General features: G+C 48.4%; 1 protein-coding gene across 1 annotated transcript; it reads left to right on the forward strand.

Annotated features, from left to right (window-relative positions):
• The first annotated feature begins 768 nt into the window (after nucleotides 1-768).
• RPL22 (ribosomal protein L22) lies at nucleotides 769-8,153 on the forward strand. The gene is made up of 4 exons (XM_045803523.2): nucleotides 769-908; nucleotides 2,666-2,770; nucleotides 5,148-5,272; nucleotides 7,952-8,153. Exons 1-4 carry the CDS (start codon nucleotides 897-899, stop codon nucleotides 8,094-8,096), a joined length of 387 nt encoding a protein of 128 aa, XP_045659479.1. The 5' UTR covers nucleotides 769-896; the 3' UTR covers nucleotides 8,097-8,153.
• The last annotated feature ends 4,021 nt before the right edge of the window (nucleotides 8,154-12,174 follow it).

Genomic DNA, 12,174 nt, shown 5'->3' on the forward strand with positions numbered 1-12,174 from the left:
CTGGTAAGGACAAGAGGGGCCGAGGGTGAGTGGAAAGCAGTCCAGTCAATGGATTGCAGTCCTGGGGATGAAGACCCCAGCTACTCAACCTGGGACACATAGAATCCCAGCAGCAGCAGTAGCAGCAGCTTCGGGGAGCTTGTGAGAAATGCAGAATCTCAAGCCACTGAGACCCACTGAATTGGAATCTGCATTTTGAGGAGCTCCCAGGTGATCCCCGTCTACATGCCAGCTTGAGAAGCGCAGGCACAAGGATTTTTGGAACTGGGAAACTGCAAGGCACGAGCTGGAAAGCTAGGTGGTGAAGATGGGGGGGGGGTGCGGCTTGCACTTGAGATTGCGAAGGGGTCAAACTGGAGGGGAGTGCACCTGACTGAAGCAAGGAGGCCTAGCCCTGGGAGACACAGCCCCTGGGCACCTGCTTCGAGGCTGGGCACTTCAGGTAGGAATAAGCCGAAGTGCTCTCGGGCTTTAGCACCCTAGGACCACCAAGCTCTCACCACCCCAGGTTGGTGGGTTCGATTCCCATTCCACTAGCTGGTGATATATGATTTCGTGAATTTCTTTATTTCTTTTCTCTTTCCAAAACTTTCAAAAAGTAGAGCGAACCCCTTCATTTCTCTTTGGGCTCGTCCAGTCTAGCTCCCCCCTCTCCGATCGCAGTGGGACAGGCCACCCGGCCTCCTTCCTCCCCGCCCCCTCAGGCCTGCGATAGGACGGACTTTGCATTCGGGGAAAAGCAATCGCTCCCCGATCGTACAGAACAGGGCGAGACGGCGGCGGCCGAGGGGCGTGGCAGAGCCATTGGTACGGCCTGAGTCCTGCGTGCCCTGCGCGCTGCGGGCTCTTTGCGTCTGCGTAGTGCGCCCACCTCCCTTTCTGCCTCCGCTGCCGCCATGGCTCCCGTGGTTAGTATGGCTCCGCGTGAGGCCTCGGCTCTTGGGCAGGCACGTGGGCCTCACTGGCCCGGCTCCTGCCCGGTTCGCACGGGACGACACTCTGCAGAGTCCGACCGGGGCTGGGCTGGCAGGCCGGCTGGAGCGGGCCAGGGCCGCCCCGGGGTCCAGCACGTTGTGGGCGGAGGAGGCCGCGGCCTGGGGCGCGAGAGGAGCCCCGGAGCTCTCGGAGGCTGCGGCTCGGGCTCGGGCTTCTGTCTACTGTCAGCGGGGAGCTGGAGCGCCCAGGGTGCGGCCTGGGCCGGCCAGGGCCTTTGGGAGCTCGGCCGGCGTGAGGCAGCCAGGGTCTGGGCCTGGTTACCTGGGCGGAGGGCGGGGAGGAGGTAGGGGACCTGCCACCGTCGGGAGCCGCGCATCCGGGAAGCCTGAGGCCGGGACTCGGGACCAGTGGGAAGGTCGCCTGGCCGGCTTGTTTTCAGAGAGAGGCTTGGGTTTGAGGACGCTCGCAGCGTCCGTGGAGGAAGTTAGTTCCTCGGGGCGAACCTGTACGGCCCCTGTTAGTCTAGGGCAAGGCCCAGCTCCATTCAGTCCCAGCCAGCCTGGGACCGGGCCGTGTGGCGTCCTCATGTCACTCCGCCTGCAGCTCGCAGCCCTCACAGGTTGCGTGGAGCAAGTCGTATTCCTGTGCCCCCTTCTTTGTTGTGACACCCTTGTTAACATTTTCGGTTCACCTAACTCTTTCTGACTGGCAGGTTTTTAATGCCTATGCATTTGTATGCCTTTGGTTTAAAACCTTGATGGGAGGTATGGAGCCCATTGTGGGCAGATCTTTTACTAGCTGATGGTGTATGTCCGGGGCTAGATCTTAAAGCAATCCTTTTGATTGTTACTAGGAAGAGACGTCTTGAAAAGAGATGAGTGATGTTTGCAGTAGCTAAATGTTTGGAAAGTTGACCCAGTCAAGTTTTAGATGAAATTATTTTAAACAGGAAGGGAGACAAGATGCCTTCTTGGAAAAGTCTTTTTAGATTCCGTGAGGCTTTTTAGAGTGGAAGCATAGGTGAGTAGGTAAGGTTGTACAAGTTTTTTTTTTTAGTGGTGTTGGAGTTTGTAGTCGGAGAAGACTAATAGAAGCTTTGTGAGAGTAAAGGGAACTGGTTCATTGTAGGATGTGCTCAGACTGATGGTTTAAATCAAAACCTAGAAGTTGATAGTTGTGTTGTAATTAGAACCTCAGTTTTAGCTTTATCTTGTCCCAACGGAGATAGATGTGTTGCTAGGATGTGGGGTTCCCGTTGTGGTTTTCAAGAAGGTAGGTGAGATAGGATTAAGGGAGATAGGATTAATCCTGGAATAAAGTGAGTGGTATCTCTTGAAACTTCATTTTGGAAGTTTTATGGAAAATAAAAGGAAATGTTCCTTTTATTGTGGTTTGTAAGATAACAGACTTTCATGCCTGTAGAGACTGGGGAGGCTGGAAAGTGTCAATGGGTCAAGAGTGCTAAAATGATGTGCCCTTCAAAAGGGCGTGACTCCAGGCCCCGGAGCTTGTAGAACAGTATCTCGGGTATTGCCCCTGGAGACTCAGGCAGAGCAGAGTGCCTGGGCAAGTCTCCTGCTTCCCTACCCTGCAAGGGAGCAGGGCTCCACAGGTTTTGCATTTGTATGGGCTTTTCCATCTCAAGCATTTTTGGTTTTAACTTTTTGGTGGTTGGGGGAGGGGGGACTGGTTGTGCCTTCATTTCTTTACTATTTGTGTACCTTCTTAGAAAAAGCTTGTGGCCAAGGGGGGCAAAAAAAAGAAGCAAGTCCTGAAGTTTACCCTTGATTGCACCCACCCTGTAGAAGATGGAATCATGGATGCTGCCAATTTTGTAAGTTACACCCTCGATGCCACTCAGGACAGTAATGAACCTTCTGGGATGTTGCTGAGAAAACCTGCCGGAGCACATTTCTGGTCTCAGGCTCATAGGCAGCCCTGCAGTTCTGGCTCTGCGCACAACCTTGGAACTTGGTCTGGTTACTTGTTTCTAAGTCTTGCTTTCTCTCCTGTGTGTCAGTGGTGAGGAGTAAACGTGTTAGAGAACTACCTCCGTTTCTTCTCCCTCATTCCTTTTGTTTCCAAAAATGATTTTACTTAAAAGTTTCCAGCAAATCACGAACTCCCCTGGACCCAGCGCCCACTTTGCGCTTTGGTGTGTTTAAGCGTAAGCATTGGCCGTGATCCTCACGGGACAAGGGGTCACCTCCCCCTGGGCCTGACTGCTGGACAGATGGCAGCATTTCCTTAAGCTTCCCATTTTATTAGGCACCAGAGCTGCAGTGTTCATGATAAAATCTCCTGCTTGCTGACTGGTAATTGGAGCTTGTTTTCCCATACCCTGCTGAGTAGTGATACCTTGCCCCGTATATTTGGCCTCATAGCCCAATATTCTTCTATTTCAGTTATATCTAGAAAAATTAACCGCATTGCCACATTTTGACTCTGCAGCGTGGTTTTGGCAGTTGACTCTTTTTCCTGTTCAGTAGCCGTGCTTGAGGGTTCAAACTTCTTGTGCAGAGCCTTCTGACTCCGCATTTGCTCCTCCTTGCCAGGATAATAGCATTACAACAAGAATAATTTTCAGGTGAAAAAACCTAAAGACTCAGCCTATGGCCACTAATTCCATTGAATGGAATTCCAGTTACCTCCTGTGTGTCGCTGTCCCGCAGGAACTCCCAGAATCGGCTCCTTAGTTTCTTCTCTGTGCATTGACTTCTTAACTTTTCTCTGGGGCCTCTTTTCCCTCCTAACCTTTGTGGCTTCATCCAGTTTGTGTCTGTGACGGCCCTGCCCTGGTGTCCTTTCCCTGTCTCTCCCTTCTCTACACTCACCTGTGTATGTGATTGTTTTTCCTTCTAGAAGTTTCCTTAGGATAAAAAACTTGAGTCATTTATCAGTCTCAGATGCAAAAGTCAGAATTTCTGACTTAGTCACTCTATCCTATGCTCAGTTAACATATGGTGTATCAGAAGATTTTTTTAAATTTTAAAAAAATTTTAAAAAAGATTTATTTTTAAAATATTTTATGTGTTAATTTGGGAGAGAGAGAGCACAGGCAGGGCAAGGGGCAGAGGGAGAGGGACAAGCAGACTCCCCGCTGATCCTGGAGCTCCAGGAGCCCTTTGTGGGGTTCCATCCCAGGACCCTGAGATCATGACCTGAGCAGAAACCAAGAGTCGGATGCTCAACCGACTGTGTGCCACCCAGGCGCCCCTGTTTTTTTGATTTATTTTTTTTCTGAGAGTTTGTGTGGGGGGAGGGAGAGAGCCAGTCCTCAAGCAGATTCCTTGCTGAGTGGGGAGCCCAACTTGTGGCTTGATCTCATGATTCTGAGATCATGACCTGAACCAAAGTCAGGAGTTGAATGATTACCACTTGAGCCACTCAGGCGTGCCAGTGTATTGGGAGTTTTTAAATAGAGGATTGTAGGGGTTTAGGGCTGAAAGGGACTTCATGTCATTGCAAGAGCAAGAGAACCAAACAGTCCTTTTATTTTTAGTTAGTTAGTTAGTTAGTTAGTTAAGAAGTAGGCTCTATGCCTGGTGTGGGGCTTGAACCCACAAATCCTGAGACCAGGAGTTGCATGCTTCACCAACTGAGCCAGCCAGGTGCTCGTAGAGCCCTCTTTGACAGAGACCACTGAAGTCCATGCAGCGGATGACCCGTCCAGGCTTCCATGGGGGACTAGCGTCTCCGGGCTCCTGGGCTTCTGCCCTCATGCTGTGCTGTGCACAGGGCGCCTGAGCTGATGAAGAGTTGTTTGGGTCTGTGTATGTTTTGCTCCTTGTACCAGGTTGAAGACTTCCTTCCTTTGATGGTACTGAGAACAGTGCTTTATACTCCTTAGTTCACAAGCTGTAGATACTTTGTAACAGTTTGGCCCTAGGTTTCCTGTCTTGTCTTAACCTTTGGCTCCTCAGTCAAGCCTTTTGTATAGAGGCTTGTGTGGAAGCCGTGCTGTGCGTTCACGCTGGGGTGTTTTCATGTTCTACGCGGAGATCAAGTCGATTAGTGCCATTTTCTAATTGTTTTTAGATATCAGACCTTGTATTAATAGCTGAAGGTTTGCTCTAATTTTTTTTTAAAAAGACGAACATTTGAAAAACAACTCTTTGTTCAGTGTTAGGAGTATAAAAACATGGAGTAGGCTACTAATGAGCGGGTGAAGCTGGCACTTCACTCATTGATCAATTCGATGATTTCCACAGGAGCAGTTTCTTCAGGAGAGAATCAAAGTGAACGGAAAAGCTGGGAATCTCGGTGGAGGGGTCGTAACAATCGAGAGGAGCAAAAGCAAGATCACTGTAACCTCTGAGGTGCCTTTTTCCAAAAGGTATGGGACGGATGAGTGTGGCGTGCCGGCGCCCTCGCACTGGGTCCCGCCCCCACCTGCAGGAGCACTGCTGCCCCGGAGCCCTTCGTGTTTTGCTGCGGCTGTTAATTCCTAGAACGGGGCCCAGTGCAAGGAGGCAGTGAATGAATGAATGTTATGGGGGTTAAAAGCATTCAATTTTTGGTAGTTTTAAAATTTTCCTTTTTTACAGGCTGAGGTATTTCAAGCGGTGGCGATGCTCAGTGTTGCTTAGACAGTATTAAACTTGGGAGTATTGCTCCCTTTGCCTCTCCGTCACAGTGAGGGGCTTCCGTTTTTATGTTGGTGACGTGTGGTTGACATAGTGTTGTATTAGTTCCAGGTGCACAGCCTAGACACCAATTCTCTCCATTATTCATTGTTCACCATAAGTGTGCGTTCCTCTTTAATTCTACTTATTGTCCTTGTAAGTGCTAGTATCATTGGCTGAGGACTCTGAGATCTCAGTTTAGACTGAAGCCATCCTTTTAATTCCTGTAGGCCCATTTTCTTTCTTTTTTCTAAAGATTTTATTTATTCAACAGAGAGAGAGACAGCCAGCGAGAGAGGGAACACAAGCAGGGGGAGTGGGAGAGGAAGAAGCAGGCTCACAGCGGAGGAGCCTGATGTGGGGCTCGATCCCAGAACGCTGGGATCACGCCCTGAGCCGGAAGGCAGACGCTTAACCGCTGTGCCACCCAGGCGCCCCCCCCCCATTTTCTTTCTAAGTCAGAGACTCCAGTTCATTACGCGGTGGTTCTAAGGAATCGGACCTGCTTATACCTGGCTCCTAGCCCAGAGCCAGCATATTCTTAGGAACTTCCAATCAAACTGAATCAAGTAGTGGGAAATTTGAAGGTATATTAGGACAAATTGAGTATAGTTCAGCCTTTGCTTTTAGCTTTAAGTAGTATCAGTCAAAAAGTGACTTCCTGTTCTGCCTGGCTTGAGTTCTTTTATTTGTGCAGAAGGAGATCTGGTACCACGAGAGACCGGTGCAACTGAAGGGTCTCCAGGGCGTACAAAGCCTGCAACTCTCTGGGCTTTCACAGGCTCATGGGGGGGAGATAGCTATGATCTTCTGTGGCCTGTTTCCACGCTTACCAACCTGGTGTGAGAATGGCTCCTAACGCCCCTTACTTCGTTTTCAGATGCATGTTTGTCCCCATTTCAGGAGGACTGGAGCCTCATCATTGCTTTCCTTTTTTGAGATGATAGTTTTACTGTCTTGTAGCATTCTGGGTGTTCTTACTCTAGGACCTTTTCTTATCTCCAAACTTCTGTAGCTTTTTACTTAGTTTCCCAGCGTTCTTTTATGAAAAATTTTAAACCACCTGCACTTTTGAATTAACAACCTTACCTGAATACTATATGCTAGAAATAATAAATGACAGGGGCGCCTGGGTGGCACAGCGGTTGGGCGTCTGCCTTCAGCTCAGGGCGTGATCCCGGCGTTATGGGATCGAGCCCCACATCAGGCTCCTCCGCTAGGAGCCTGCTTCTTCCTCTCCCACTCCCCCTGCTTGTGTTCCCTCTCTCGCTGGCTGTCTCTATCTCTGTCAAATAAATAAATAAAATCTTTAAAAAAAAAAAAAGAAAGAAGTAATAAATGACAGAAAAGAATACTTTTTAGATGGAACGACCAAATTGATTTATTTTTACGTAGGGAAAAGTGGATAGAATTGAACTGAGATCTTCACATCTTTGTGAAGATTGCTTTGTTGACAAGTAACACTGTTGAACAGTATTCATTTCTCGGAGATGGTGAGTCTCTTGGTTCATTAATATTTGGGTACTTGCTAATAGGCCAGTTTGCCTGTGCGTCTCCTTGAGTCCCCGTAACGGTAGGAAGAGATGGTAAGTATCAGGAGTCTCATAGAGGGAGAAACTGAGGTTAGGAAAGGTTAATTTGCCCAGCAGTGAGTTGGCTTGGTGTTCTATTCTCTCTTCTCTTTATGCTTTTGGGAAGATGCCCCGGGGCCTCAAGAGTAAAGAAGAGAAGAAACAAGATTGTAGGCTTTGTGTAGTTGGGATGTTGAGCACTGAAGCTAGTTGCTGCCTATATAAATAGCGAGTTTTCTAAGCAGTTTGCTGTGGTGACTGCTTTGCCGTCTCCAGGCCACAGCAGCCAGATTACGACTGCGTGCTGTCACTCGCACAGCTGGAGGAAGGGCGGCGTCCTTTTTCCCAGGAGTTGGGTAGTGAGCGTCCCATCAGAGAAGCGAGTGTGTATAGCCGCCCTAAGAAACAATCCCGAACATCTGAACAACCTCAAAAGGAGATTCGAACCCATGAGGTGTGATGTATGGGAAGTACTTGGAGCTCAGAGACCCAGTGATTTCTCAATGAAAAGACACTAAAATCGTGTGCTTAATTGTTAAGTTGCTACTATTGTCTTTCCTCAGTGGTCACTAAAAACCACTTCCTAGGCGTTCTGCTGTGTTCAGTGGACAACTGTTAGGTCTGCTTCTCTGCTCTCATTTTTATTGCTGGTGTAGATGAAATGTGGCTGATACTTCTGGCCTTACCTTTGCTGGTTTTGAGTGGTGGGAGAACACCCTGAACTATAATGACTTGAACGCACGGGTTTCATGAAAGGTGCTGTGTGTGAGAATGCCGGGAGGCCCTGTGCTGGTGTTTTCAGGTGTTCCTTCTCTGCAGGTATTTGAAATATCTCACCAAAAAGTATCTGAAGAAGAACAACCTCCGTGACTGGCTGCGCGTCGTCGCCAACAGCAAGGAGAGCTATGAGTTACGCTACTTCCAGATTAACCAGGACGAGGAAGAGGAGGAGGATGAGGATTGAAACTCATTTATCATGAAATATTTTGTATGCATTTTAAATAAAATTCAGAAACTAAAATGGCGGTTTTCCTTGTATCTCTGCAGTGCGGCTCGGACAGGAAATTGGAGATGACGGTAAAGCTTCGCCTGGGCTGCCATTCACTTACGTGTAATTAGACTTTTTTTCCTGCTTGAAAATTTTGGGTTTTTGTGTTAAGAATACCAAAGTAGAGGTAAGCTCCCTTAAGGGAACTGCCAGTGATGGACCTCGAGCAGGTGGTTAAGGGTGTGGAAACGTGTGCCCTTCAGTTGGTCACTGTTCTGCTTCCAAAAGTGGGACAGTTGTATCTGGGGCTTTTCTCAAAGATTCAGGGATGCTAACGTCAGGACTCCCAGTTCAGTGAGCAGAACCAGCGACGACTTTGAGGTTCTCTTGCAGGAGAAAGGCAGTGTCGTAAAAAAGCCGGGTTCTGGGGCATTTACTTCAATTTTTGGTTACAGATTACTTGCACACAATGACTATGTACGTTAATCCTTTTTCTTCCTGTACGAATAAAATGTCCTTTTGCGCCGCTGCATGTTCTCCTACCCTCCAGAAAAGAGTCTGGAGAACGGTCATAAAAGTCCCAGGTTTTAAATTAAGTAAACCTGCACAAAACTGAATTTGTAAATAATCACGGTTTCTGCAGCTCTGCAACAAACTGTCCCTTCGGCTCCCAGCAGGGGGAGCTGGAGGTGAGCAGTAGGAGTGCTTCCCGAGCTGGACGTCTGCGTGTCCCCTCGGGCTCGCAGCATTCTCACGGGGTGGGCGCAAAGGACAAGCGACCGAGGGACAGTTCGTGCTGACGAGATAAGGAAACATGTTGACATGCCCAGGGAATGGTCACTACTGTGCCATTCAGGCCACGGCTGGGTTCAGTGTCTAGTCGTTCTACAAACGGACATTAATCAGGGCCAGATGAAAGTGGTATTTTGCTGCCTCGTGCAGAAGCGGCTAGAGATCCGTGAAAGGTCACTGAGTTGTGAAGAAGTCAGTCGCCAACTGGAAATCCAGAGGATCTGAGAGCGACTTTGAAAAAGAGACCCTGATGCCTTATGGTGCCCTTCTAAATTCTAAACAATTGTGCAGAAACGTCTGCATTGCCTTTAAATTACAGTGTATGAAACCATGTTTCTAAGGTTCGCCCACGGCTAATTTCCACACCTGAAATTCTTTCCTCTGCTGGCTGCATAGCTGGAAATTAAATGTTGGAGTCCTACCTTTGCTCCAGTATAACATTTGGTGCTCCTTGGATTGAATTTACGCGTTGAATCTTTGCAATTTCATTTGTGGTAAAGCCTCTAGCGTTTTCTATTTCTATGCAAATTTATTGAAGCAGAATTGTTTGCCTGTTTCTCCGCCCCAGGGCAAGAAGGTTTTCTGATGTAGCTGAGGCGTGGCGGGTTTGTTTCTGGCCCTGTCCCCCAGCAGGATCAGGAACTTCGTTAGGAAGTGTCTGACCTGGGTTTGCAAATTGTACTTGCTTGTTGTGTTCATGTTCACCTGTAGTGATTTTTAGTTTGGTTGTAAAAATATTAACAGAAATATTAACCCTGAGTGGAAATGAGAAGTTTTTTTTCCCCCAAACTACTTCCAGGTGTTAAAACTTGTAATAAAATCGAAACTCATTGGTTTTTCTATGCCTTTTGAACTTTTGTAATTGAGTTTTGATCACATTTTGTATTAAAGTGGCCAACACATGGCTGCTCTTACTGTGGAAGGCTTTTTTATTTTTTATAAGGATTGGCATGTTAATCTGTTTAGCAACATTGTTTTTCCTACTAATTGCTGTAGCAACAATGACCTTGGTCTTCGTTAAGCCTGAGAAGAAAATGGGTCCTTTAATCCCCTTTTTTTTTTTTGGATTTCATTTATTTATTTGACAGAGATAGAGACAGCCAGCGAGAGAGGGAACACAGGCAGGGGGAGTGGGAGAGGAAGAAGCAGGCTGCCAGTGGAAGAGCCTGACGCGGGGCTTGATCCCAGAACACCAGGATCACGCCCTGAGCAGAAGGCGGACGCTTTGCGACTGAGCCACCCAGGCGCCCCTTTAATCCCATTTTCTTTACCTTTGTTGTGCCTGTTGTGTGCAGTTGGTCATAACTGAACTGTCCATGTAGAATTTATTCCGATCCAGAGCCGAGAGAGTAACTGCCAACAGATGACTTTTTCTGATGGAGGCTCTGTAGTGGGAAACCTGAATTACTTCACACCCATTACACCAGCTGTATCCGGACCACAATTAGACCACTTTCCTTTTTAGCTCTTGACTCATGACCTACCTGCCTAATGGGAAGTATTCACGGCACAGGAAGAGAGGGTCTCAGAGGTTTCCGGCTGAGCTGCTTGTTCCTAAAGGCGGTGGAATAGGGAGCTGGTCAGTCGAGTTCTTAGCTGATTCTGGTTACCAGCACTATCTCTCGGCTAAAGTTTTAGTATTCGTTGTTTTCCTTTCAAAAGCCTCACTGACACGCACCTTTTCCTGTGACTTAAGTGGTGAAAGTGGTTTTTTCTTTTTTCTTTTTTTTTTTTTTTAAATTTTTTATTTATTTATTTGACAGAGATAGAGACAGCCAGCGAGAGAGGGAACACAAGCAGGGGGAATGGGAGAGGAAGAAGCAGGCTCATAGCGGAGGAGCCTGATGTGGGGCTCGATCCCATAACGCTGGGATCACGCCCTGAGCCGGAAGGCAGATGCTTAACCGCTGTGCCACCCAGGCGCCCCGAAAGTGGTTTTTTCTGAGTAGTGTTACCCTCCTACCTCTTTGGGAGGAGCCGAGTGTTGAAATACGTGGATCCTATTATCTTCACAAGTGGCGCCTAGCAGAGGTGTATGTGAAGGATGAGCAAAGTGGGGGAGTTTGAGCATATCAAACATTTTTAAAGACAAATTGATAAAAGTTACAGAATGTTCTGGAGTAGACCTCAAACTTTTTAGAGGACACTTGAAATCTTGGAAGGTGAGCAGGACTCCAGTGAGGTGACGACTGGTCTGTCCCCTGGTTGTCACATTAACCTCAGGAGAGCTTGGAAATTGGCTTTGGCAGCCTGCTTTCATTCCCTTCCTGTTGCGGCCATGGTCCTTCCCATGACTTCGCCCTAAGCTTATCGAGTGTTAGAAGCAGAGCGCGGTGCAGGCTTTCCCCATGAGGGGGCATACACTTAGGATGTGTGGGTCATTGGGGAGACTACAGATTCCGTAGTACCAAGGGGACAGACCTCCTCCCCTTGGTAACCTTGGACAGGACGGGGCTGGCTGAGGTCAGAAGCTGGGGAGAGCCTGAGTGGGGTCCCGCTGGAGGTTGTGGGCTGAGTTGTAAGGAACCTTTATTCTTTGGGGTAATAAGTTGGGGAGGTTACTTCCCTTTCTGGAAGGGAGGAAGGTAAGAGGACTCATCGGTGGGATTTGCCATCCTAGCACGGAGGTGGTACTGAAGGAAGCAGGGGGAGCCTGCCTTTTAAATGCCACCATGCTGCTTATCTCAGGGATCCCAAAACTAAGAATTTGTAATCTAGACATTTTCCTATCTTCCCTATCTTTGGGAGGATCTGAGAATTCACAATCTTTTTTTTCTAGGCTATTTCTGGCCAAACTAAAACAGTCTGTTAATGCTGTGCTGACCAGTCGAGTTAGTTGGTACCATACCTAGAACCCAGAAAGAACCCATAAGATGATTTAAGGCTTAGACAAGCACTTCCTCAGGTTCAGGGCCATGGCCCAGAGGTCTGTCTTTTTGAGAAGCCCCCCTTCCTCCTCCCTAGCAACCCCAAGTGATTTGGGTTCGGGTGGGGCACGGCCCCCACCTTGAGAAACAGGCTCCACGTACGAGGCAGATCTTGGTGCGCAGGGATATTTACCGTTCACTTTAGAAGAGCTGTGATCCTGCGTGCGATGCAGTCCCTGCAGGAGCTGAGTGCTGACCTGCGTGGCTGCTGTGAGGGGCGTGGGAACAGGGGGTCCGCTTCACAGGGCTGTCAGGTGGTCACGGTGGGGTGTGTCGGTAAAGAACGGACCTCGGGGCAACACTTGAGGGCTGCCTGTACGAGAAATTCCTGTAAC

This window comes from Ursus americanus, chromosome 33, assembly GCF_024610735.1.
Source record: "Ursus americanus isolate L20-20 chromosome 33, mUrsAme1.1.p, whole genome shotgun sequence".
In the NCBI taxonomy this organism is placed as follows: Eukaryota; Metazoa; Chordata; class Mammalia; order Carnivora; family Ursidae; genus Ursus; species Ursus americanus.

Excerpts from the sequence above, each read along its gene's own strand:
- RPL22 (XM_045803523.2), top strand. Across the intron at positions 2,771-5,147 it reads TCATGGATGCTGCCAATTTT|GAGCAGTTTCTTCAGGAGAG; the intron begins GTAAGTTACACC and ends TGATTTCCACAG. Across the intron at positions 5,273-7,951 it reads GAGGTGCCTTTTTCCAAAAG|GTATTTGAAATATCTCACCA; the intron begins GTATGGGACGGA and ends CCTTCTCTGCAG.